General features: G+C 35.0%; 1 protein-coding gene across 1 annotated transcript; it reads right to left on the reverse strand.

Annotated features, from left to right (window-relative positions):
- Positions 1-2,433: 2,433 nt before the first annotated feature.
- LOC129273584 (lengsin-like) lies at positions 2,434-10,860 on the reverse strand. The gene is made up of 2 exons (XM_054910640.2): positions 10,778-10,860; positions 2,434-7,408 (listed from the first exon to the last, which is right to left on the reverse strand). Exon 2 carries the CDS (start codon positions 7,387-7,389, stop codon positions 6,043-6,045), a length of 1,347 nt encoding a protein of 448 aa, XP_054766615.2. The 5' UTR covers positions 7,390-7,408; positions 10,778-10,860; the 3' UTR covers positions 2,434-6,042.
- Between the last annotated feature and the right edge of the window lie 291 nt (positions 10,861-11,151).

Consider the following 11,151-nt stretch of genomic DNA (forward strand, 5'->3'; position numbering starts at 1 on the left):
TTTTGGCTGCCCCCCCCCCCCCCCGACCCCTGTTACGCCGCTGCATATCCATAGTTTCTTCCTTCAATTTTGAGTTCCCTCATTTGTTCTCATGCAGGAAAAAGACGTCCAGACCCTAATTATTTCCCTGTACATTCTTATTCTTTCATCTCCCCCTTCTTCTCTCTCATTATCATTTTTTTTTTCACGTCCCCTTTCCCGTCCCTCCTCTTGATCCATATGTTTTAGTCCCACCCCCTCTTTCTTGATGTGTTCTTCTTCCTCCGATCTCCTCCTCCCTCTTTCTATTAAAGGACAAGTCCATTCCAAGAGAAAGTTAATTTGAATAAAAAGATAAAAAATCCAACAAGCATAACACTGAAAATTTCATCAAAATCGGATATGAAATAAGGAAGTGATAAAGTTTCGCTTAATTTCTTAGAACAGCTATATGCACATCCTGGTCGGTATGCAAACGAGGAGACTGATGATGTCATCCACTCACTATTTCTTTTGTATTTTATTATATGAAATATGGAATATTCTCATTTTCTCTGCATTGTCAAGTGAAATAACGATTAATTCCACCCTGAACATGTGGAATAAGCATTGTTTAATACTATATGGTTCAGTCAAGTTGGTCCCGATTGCCAAATCTGTAAAAAAGGAAATATCGTATAATTCGAACAATAAAAAACAAAAGAAATAGTGAGGGACATCATCGACTGTCTCATTTGCATGTCACTGAGTTGTGCATATATTAATTGTTTTGTGAAAAAGGGGCGAAACTTTAAAATGTCATAACTTTCTTATTTTACATCCGATTTTGATGGAATTTTCAGCTTTATGCTAGTTTGATTTTTCTCTATTTATATCAACATTTTCTAGGGTGGACTTGACCTTTAAGTATATTCTCCTTTCTTATGTTCTTCTTCCTCTCCCTCTCTCCCTTCCTCATATTCTTTTTTTTCCTTATATGTTCTTCATTTCTCCATCCAAGTAAATTTTACTCCTTTTCTTATTTTCATCAGCTCCCCATCTCCCTCTTCCCCTTTCTTCCATCCCTTCCTTCATATTTTGTTAAAAATCCTACAGAACATATTAAGTACCAATAAACAAGATGGCGAGATATTTTATCTTGTCAAGTCGACTTATAAAAAATCGTATGATATGTTTACAACATAATTTATCTTACCAAATAAAATTAACAATAATTTATGTCACCATGCATGACGACATGTAACTTTTCATCGGTCAACATATGAAAAGATAACATAGGCCTATCTCGCCATGTGGACATAATGATGCCAATCAGTCAACATGGCAATGTAAATTTTTGTGAGATATCTTGCCATCTCATCAAGTAGATATAAGTTTCCATAGAATCTACAATATAGACTTCACAAGCAAGAAAAAAGGTTTTTTTTTCAAACCGATTATGACTCAAAATAAAAAATATGGTGAATTTTACCTAATTGTGATTGCACATGGTTGTCAAACTTTCATGGGGGAGGGGAGACTTCTCCCTTACAAGTTACACCCCCCCCTCCTTTCACATACTGCCATGTCAGTTGCCAAACTTTCATATAAGGGGGCATTTCGGTCTAGTGGTAACTTATGACTCTCATCTTTCAATCTGAGAGACGTGGGTTCGATCCCAGTCATAGCGTTGTTTTCCTTCAGCAAGAAATTTAACATTGTGCTGCACTCAACCCAGGTGAGGTGAATGGGTACCCCGATAGGAAGAAATTCCTTGAATGCTAGAGTGCCTGTATGGGCAGGACAGCTAACACCGCGGTAAAAGCAGTGCTTTGTATCCTCTGGCAAAAAGCGATTAATAAATCCAGGTATCATTGTCATGGGGCAATCCAAACTTATAACAATATGATAAATTAATCAAATGAGCAAATGCTGATAAAATTTCGTAAAATCAGATGAAAAGTTAACAAAGTTCATTATTATGTTATTTGCAGGTGCTCATGTTTTTATTTGCAGGTTAATATGAAAATGCAATGAGTGAGATGATGATGTGTCATGTGACTCATGTCATGAATTTCTTTTATGTAACATAACTACATACAATATTCCAGTACTTAATAGTCAATCTTATCTTCTCCTTTTTTTTATACATTTTTGGAGCAGAAAATCACATGAATTCTAAGTTCATTCACATAATAGAATACAAAATATGAAGAGAAACAATATTTCAATGCATATGACACGCATACAGCTGTTTCACTAAAATAATGCATAACTTTAAAATGCATCAATTTTGTTAATTTTCCAACCAGATTCATTACATATGCTTTTTAAATTTTATTCTAAATTCTACTCAATCATGCCCGAATGTAAGAAAAATACTGCCTTCAAAATTCATTTCAAGTGGTGTAAACCAACTTTAACCAAGACCAATCTATAAATCAAATCAAAGACACACTCAGAAAACAAACACAGTGAAATTCATTGTAAGATATTATTAATTACAGAAATATATGTTAGTGGTTTGCAGCACAGAAGTACTTCATACAATACTCAAAGTTACTACATAAGACACATTAAATCTGTCACTGACAAATAGTGAATACAAAAAGTGCAAAATTGGTTTTTAAGTTTTGGTTTCATTATCATTAAAAGCATATATACGTAAATCTATACATACGCCCACAAATAAGTGTAAGCTAAACAGTACTTAAGTCTATTGAGCTAATGTGCTATAGAGAGAAGATTACTTTCATACACCATACTAAACACTTATGGTAAATTTGCCAAAACCAGCATTCATGTGTGTATAACCTCTTGATTACTATTTAAAAACAGAAGCAGCAATGGACTTAAATGACTTTTCTCGAGAGTTAATAATATCTGTTTGTTACAAACCATGGGGGAAAATGGCACCATTCCACAAATATGTTAGTTAATACACATATTCAATGGCAAACTGTTATTTTGAAAGAATAATTACTGAAAATAGTAAATGTGTCATGTAAGAGCAATCTTATATTGGAGAGGAATGAGAAATTAGCATAGTGAGTAAACTCTCATGCATCTGTTGTTGTCTCCCCCTTAAAAAAAACAACCTTGCATTAAAATTAAGCCTAATTGAAATGCAAGATTTCACACAATTGATCTTTCTTTTTCTGTCAACCTTGATAACCTGGTCGAATTTAGTAACATCACCTCTATTCATTACATTAGCATATACTGTATACAGTTATTATAAATTGTGTGAAAAGAAACTTTACATGAATATAATTTTCTCTCACAAATAAAAATGTGCAACAAACTTTCACACAAAAGCAGAACTCCCCCCCAACTAAAAACAACCACTGATTGAGTTGTGTAAAAAAATAATTACATTATATCTCAGCACATTAAAATTAAAATGTGAAAAACACAATTAATAAGAGTATAATTAAAAATACAAGTTTCGTGATGACGACTATCATATCTACCGGTACATTTCTATTATCTAATCTTGAATAGCACACAATCAATCAAAATGATTTTCTGTAAAAAAAAAATGAATAAATAAAAAAATAACATTAAATACACTTTAATAATTTGGAATTTATACAAACTTTAACTCTATTGAATTATAATGCTGAATCAACAAATTGACTGACATGGAAAAAATATTAATCTGATGTACTCTCTTACCATAGATCTACACACTGTATTCCATAAAGAGATTGATAGTTCATGATCTGTCAATACCACCCATAATGTCTGGTGATTTCAGTACTAAAAAATATGATTAAAATATGATCACAAATCAACAATCCCTTTATCACTAAAGGTTACAGGCACTCATTGGCAGTTCCTCGTATGGCATTATACAGCACTTTGTATACAGATACATGTCACATAAACAGAAATCCAGAATAATACCCACGTACAAAAATAAATCAACTCAATTATAATGTATGCTTGATAGTTACTTGAAGGCTCACATTCAACAGTCCAGTGGAATTTTTCAGAATCTGTTTTTTTATGAACAAAGGATATGAAAGTCAATTTTTTTTTTGAGGGGATAAACAATGAAAATACATCAAAGATAATGTGTACATGCATACTTTAGTGACCCATTAGAGCTTCAGAATTTCAAGTTTTAGTTGCGGTCTTTTAATAAAACCTTAAAACTCAAAGTTATTTCTTCCTACCATGCTGCCATCAATGACAAGCATAATGGAAGGGGGAACAATAACACTCTTAATTTGTGAATTTTTTTTTTGGCATTACTCCTGTGTTTAAGATTGCATGCTCGATCTGTAATAAAAATCATTAGTCAGAAAAAATTGGAACCAGTGGCCTGTCATCTACTGCTTGCCGGGCAGCGACTCAACCACCAGGCTATTCTGGTTCACGGCTAAGTCACAATGAACTGGAATACAAGTACCCTCGATCTCTTCTTTCTGACTCACTAATATGCAAATGAAGTCCGCCGCGGACAATTATAGATAGTAAATAAAGAGGTTTTATTACCTCCTATTAAAGCCTCTTTATCAATAACAATCTTTGTTTAAAATTATGAGTTTCATGTAGTTGCTCATTTCGAATTACTTAGCACATGCCTCTTGCATATACAGGTATATAGGTAAATTGCATTCTGCACAAACAATATTCTGAAATAACAGAGGCAGAGCTGCCAAGTTGTATTTTGCATTTTCAGTATTCTTATCCCCCCAAATCAGTATTTTGACAAAAAAATCAGTATTTTTACCGTGTGAGATAAATATGCAGACCTGCCAACCTCTGGGAATGAAAAACTGTATTGTGATAAAAAAACTGTATTTTCCCCAAAAAAGTGTATTTCATAATAAATGCTTGGCGCACTCGCTAATCGCAGCGCTCAAGCTGCATGCAAGCTAAAATGCGCACTGCTCTTGCAGATGAAAAAAAAAAAACATTAAAACATGTGTATATCTTCACCCTAGTTTTAACAAAATGATTGAAAAAAAAAAACAAGTTACCTGAAATTACATTGATCTAATAACCATATTTGTGTACATTTTATGAAATAGACATATAGAGATTATTTTTCTCAATAAATTATTATTGAGTAAAAAACGTATTTTTCAAAGAAAAAACGTACTGCCGCATTTTGGTTGCAAAAACGTACTAAATACGGCTAAAACGTACTGGTTGGCAGGTCTGCAGAGGGGTTCTACATGTACATGTACAGTACAGAACCAAGCTAGCCCACATGACTGCATTTGTGTCCTCATGACAGGAAATTGATATCACAGACCCCCTGCAGCTTGTAATTCCAGCGTGAACCATAACTCATTGTTGTAGACTAAACTCATAGTATACCATAGTTTTAAACAACATCCACATGGGCTGCCTGTATCTTGAGAAAACCTTTAGTCATATACAGTATTGTTAAATAATGAGTAAAAATTAAAATATTTGATTCCTTCATGTCATGACCATGATGAACATAGCCAACATGTGAATGTCTTACTGCCAGGAACTGTAAATTCTTACTTGCATGTTTTTCAAATCATCTTGGTGGATTTTTTCAGTTTATTTTTTTTAATTAAATAACCAGAAGAAACCAAATTTGTTTTGGATACAAAGAACTGAAAATACATAAAATGACAATAACCATGATTTTAGCTGGGTAAACTGAACAAATATATATACACCTGCATATCTTCCAGTGACCCGCGAGTCATTATGAATTGTTATAACAAAAGATTCTACAATATCAGGAGTAAATAAAAATACATGTATATCAACATCGTGCAGGGAAAACTAAAAGTAATCAATGGTACCTCAATCAATAATCTATCGTACCTAAGTGAATAAATTAAAAGTATACAGTATGGACTTGAAATTTGAGACAAAAGATAAACAAAAAGTATGGGAAAGATTAAAGTAATCATTGTGATATTTGAAATTTATTCCATGACATTTAGGAAGAATATGATGAAAAAATTATCCATTATCAATATATTTTTGTTTAATTCTGCGAGAATACTTTTTTCAATATCAATTCATTTTTATCTTCAAAATAGTGAAAATACCCTAACATGAGTTTTAACATGGATAAAAGCAAATTTAGACTGTGTCAAAATACATGCTATGCTCCCAGGTTTCACAATCAACTGTTGCAACTTTCTTGGCCCGAAGTGCCTCACTGCATTCATGCCTCTTTGCAGCAATGAAATATTTAATGAAGTCTCTACCCAGTGCATCAACAATCACTTCATCTGTCTCTAAGACCTCCATAGCTTGCTCTAAAGATAGGGGAAGCTCTGGCAAGTCATATCCTTGATCATAGGCACTCCCTTCTGTAGGTGCTCTGAGAGGCATGTCAGTATGAAGCCCATCTAGACCAGCTGCAACTGTTGCTGCCAGTACCACATAAGGATTACTTGCACCAGAGGGTATGCGATTTTCAATGATGGTTCGCTTTGAACCATCTATCTTCACACGAATAGCACATGTGCGGTTACTGATTCCCCAGGAACAATTATTTGGGGCAAGGGATGTTGGCGCTGTCTCGAAGCGACTATAGCAGTTGACCGTTGGAGCCATTAGCGCTGTTATAGCCTGGGAATGGGATAGGATGCCGGCAATCCATTTCTGACACTTGCTTGACAAACCATTTTCTCCTGTCGAGTCAAAGACAATGCATTTATGTTCTTGCAGACTCCAGAGCGAGTGACACAAGTATGACGTGCTGCCTCTGTGTTCTGGCCAAGGCTTTGTCATGAAGGTTGCAACAAAGTCATTCCTGCTGGCTAATTCCTTCACGGTTGACTTGAAGGTATAGGCGTTGTCTGCTGAACCAACACCAAAGGCCGACTTGTAGGTGACTCTGATTTGGCCAGGAGCATTCAATGTTTCAATACTCTCTACATCAACACCAACTCTTGGCAAACATGCCAATAAAAGATTGATGAATGACTCAAGCTTACAAAGTCTACTTGTGGCTCCATAGTTGTTGCTCTTCTCTGCTGGCTCCCCCGTCTTCTCATCCACTAGATAGAACTCATGCACAAATGAAGAGAAGAGAGACACCCCTTGTTCTCCCAGTCGGTCCAGCAGCCTTCTTGCATTGTTTCTTGGATACTGCGGAATGTATTCTCCTTTGATGGTAGGTTCTACAAGGATCCTGGCAGTACTCTGACACCAAACCAAGTTCTGGAATGTTTCGTAGACTGGATAAGCAATGGCATCGACATCTTCAGTGCATATGCCACTATCAGAGAACTTGTTCCCTTTGGGGTCTAAGATCAGGGCCAGGAGATCAAAACTGGAGCCATGAACAGCTTTGTCTTTGAAGTGCCTCGATGTGATTAGCCTGCTGTGCCCAATGCCATGGATGTCAACCAGCTCAAACCGTATAGCTGCAATTTTGTTCTGTACAATCAATGCTAGCACTTTGTCGATACCCGACATTTTTTAAACTTCAGGAAGTCTGTAAAATAAAGAAAAAAAAAAGAAAATCGAATTACACTCCCCATGGAATTGCTTTCGACATTTTTATTCTGATTTTTTAATGAATCAATTACATGTTACTGTCTGTACCTTTAGAAAGGCAACTTAAGGTATATATTGAAGATAATTAAACTGAATGTTTTCTCAATATTTTTGACCTGAATTGATTAAAAAATAAAATTATAAACATGTATGTGAAGAACAGCACTGCACAGACTTAGTCTATTTTCAGTTTTGGTAACCCCCCCAGAAAAAAAGTGTCTGTAGTTAATTCATTCAATTCATTAAATTGTATGCTCTAAAGCAAGTATGATCTACAGAGCATAAACAAAATGTATTTTAGCAGAAAGTTTTTCCACTTTCCATGAAAATGTATTTTGTTTGCATGCCCAGTCAAAATACAAAATAAAAATGAAAAGAAAAACACACACTTCAAAAGCAATTAAAAAAACCACATAGGTGATATTTTTAAATAATAATTGTGATAATGTCATCTAATCACTAGAATTGTAAGCCTCAAAGAGAGGGCTCTTTAAAAAAATAAATAAAAAATACCAAGATAGGGGCACACAAAGATATAAAACAATTTTAGATTTTGATTATAAAAAAAACAGAAAAGATTCAATGCAATTGTCATTTAAGTTAGGCCCTATTAGTTTTAGACCACTAACATAATTTAACTAATATCACAATTTTTTGTGGATTTGCAGAGAAAAATAGCTTAGCTTGTCTTATTAAGTGAACAAAACATCATTTAAGGACGTTCCACAGTTATGTTTGTGCGCATTATGATCTGCGCATAGTTTACACTCTGCGCGCTGACGTCACAATGGATGAACAGGTGATTAACTAGCTGCGGGTATGAGCTGATTTTTCTCATCTTCTTCACTTTAACTGCAGATCCGATGCGTTATTTCATGAAGCTAAAAAATGGAATTATTCCATGGACCATTAAAAAAAATATTCTCTACAATTTCAAAATACTTTACTCTGCAGTGCTGCTAAGAATCACGAATATTACCCCGAGTTTGACTAAATGGTAGAGTGGTTTTGATTTTTTCTTCACATAGATACTAAGCATTCGGCGCATTTTTGGTGTTTTAAAAAGCACATTTGCTCTAATAAAAATGCTGATACTTTAAAAACAAGCACATGAACCCCTATTTTTTAATGTTTGTACCTCTTAGGTATACCTTCCTCTACAACTCTGCAAATTTTTGTGAAAATGACATGGATTTTAAATAAAGTGCAGCATTTATTGTACGTTTGTAGTTTGTTACTGAAAATTTGCATTTTTTAGATTGGGATTTTGTCATCTTTTACGCCATTTTTAAGAACTGACAGTGCTGTTAAATTTAAAATTGCAAACAAATAGCACTATAAATAGATTCTCCATTCTAACGATACAATTATTAACTCTCTTGCGAAATTTGATGACTTTTTCATGTATTTTGACTGAGTAATAGAGGTTTAAACTCATTGTAGTAATATTGGGCGGTCTAAAAATGCCAAATTCTTTTGAATGCGCAATTCTTGAGAACATCAATTTGGGTGAATTTTAAAGCTCTATAGCAAAAAATCAAGCACATGGACCTATATTAATTTTTGCATATTTAGAATATTAAGGTTCTAAAGTATCTATGTGCAAAGTTTGGTGAAAATGACATGGATTTCACTTTAACTGTGGAACGTCCTTAAGGTGCTGGTGCTAGCAGCTTGTGGATTAAGTCCCCCCAACAAAAATTTGATTTAAATAAAAAGAGAAAAAATCCAACAAGCAAAACACTAAAAATTTCATCAAAATCGGATGTAAAATAAGAAAGTTACGACATTTTTAAGCTTCCCTTTATTTCACATAACAGTTATATGCACATCCTGGACAACATGCAAATAAGTTGACCGATGACGTCACTCACTATTTCTTTTGTATTTATTACATGAAATATTCTAATTTTCTCCCCATTTTTTGTCCTGTATAACAAAGTTTTATTCCTCACTGAACATGTGGAATTGTATATTATGTTAACATTTTATGGTTAAGTCAAGTTGGTTATCATTGTCAAATCTGTAAAAATGGAAATATTCTAGAATGATTCAAACAATAAAAAACAAAAGAAATAGTGAGGGACATCATCGACTTTCTCATTTGCATGTCACTGTAACAGTACTAATATGAAATTTTCAGTTTAGATCTAACTTTAGATCTATTATGCTTGATTTTTTTACTATTGATTCAAGTCAACATTTTTTCTGGGATTTGGGCCCTGGCCTGGGGTGGATTTAACCTTTGAATTAATATTAGTATGGTTGGAACTACCCCTTATCGACCACCTAATTTTCTAAGCATTGTATCTGCGAAAATATTTATCAGTTTTACCCAGTTTTCGTCTCATTTGTGCAGAAAATTGAGCAGATGAGATTCTCATGTTTCAATCGGCGACTCCGATTCAATCCGCATATATCGGCGAACAACGAATACAGCGATTTCACATTTGCTCATTTGCCCCCTTCTTTTGAAACCGACCCCGCGATACACTAAGTTTACGGCCGATTCTTGTCGCGGTGGCGAAATACTTTGACTCTTCCAAATCAGTTCTATGATGTCAAAATGCTAAATGATCGTCTCACTACTTCCACTGCGAGCTCCGGCACATGATTCGATGATTGACAATTTGTTCTGAAACCGTTACTATCGGATTTCTTGGTATGAACAACTGTTTTTCGGCGGGTTTCGGGTCTAGTCAAAACAATTTTGATAAATTCTACTAAATTTGTATCTTTTCCCCCTTCTTTTACTCTCGTAAAATCAATTCTTTTCGTTCCTATGAACACTGCTCCTACTCTCCCGCGCATATCGTTTGCAATACGCAATAATTTTAATGCGCGCAATGTGGTCGGTTTAAAAAGAGGTGGTCGATATGTGGTGGTCCCACTATTTACACATAGATACCCCCCTGGCATTCACTCCAATCAACTTCAACCAATGCCAAGTTTGAACCACACCCTATGCCAATGGCATGCCATGGCATGGGCATGGCAATGGCAATGCTCGCATCAATAAATGAGAGAGTTATGACATCCATTCACGATTAGGCCAGCCAGGCCGCGACACGGCACATGCGGAAGGAATGGGGGGCCAGCTCGATGCCGATGGCACACGTCTCCGCCTCTGAATCTGATTCGTTCACTCCCTTACTCTTGCCTTAACTTTAACTAAAAGCTCAAACGCAAACCTCATCTCACGGTACGATTGCCAATTCCCTTAAAAAATATTCCCTCAGCTTTCCACATACTGAAACCAATAAAAACAATTGCACTGTTAAATCTAAAGAAAATAACTCCAGCTTACCTCCTTTGCTTGAGTGGATTTTTGTACCGTCGTGATATCTCCAGGATAACTTGTTAGGCCCAGTAGATGGCGCTTCATATTAAATAAAACCATGGACCTACAACTCTAGTTCATGTAGCTAGGTCCATTTGCTCATTCTGATGATGATGTGAAAAACAATATCCAGTCATAATATAATATTGTGAAACCTTGTAGACAAGAACACCTGATCTTGCCGCATAGACTAGATAAATTAGAAATCGTAGCGTATGACATCAATCATAATCTTGGTTGAATTACCATTGGATCGAAGGATCATAATATAGCGTTCCCAGCGTCTGATCTCAACATTTGGAACTTCTTATCATTCATTTAATCTTCCTCACACTTTCATT

Source organism: Lytechinus pictus, chromosome 12 (assembly GCF_037042905.1).
Source record: "Lytechinus pictus isolate F3 Inbred chromosome 12, Lp3.0, whole genome shotgun sequence".
Lineage (NCBI taxonomy): Eukaryota > Metazoa > Echinodermata > Echinoidea > Temnopleuroida > Toxopneustidae > Lytechinus > Lytechinus pictus.

What these genes read in the sequence shown, in the direction of transcription:
- LOC129273584 (XM_054910640.2), bottom strand. Translation starts at nt 7,389, where the DNA reads ATGTCGGGTATCGACAAAGTGCTAGCATTGATTGTACAGAACAAAATT.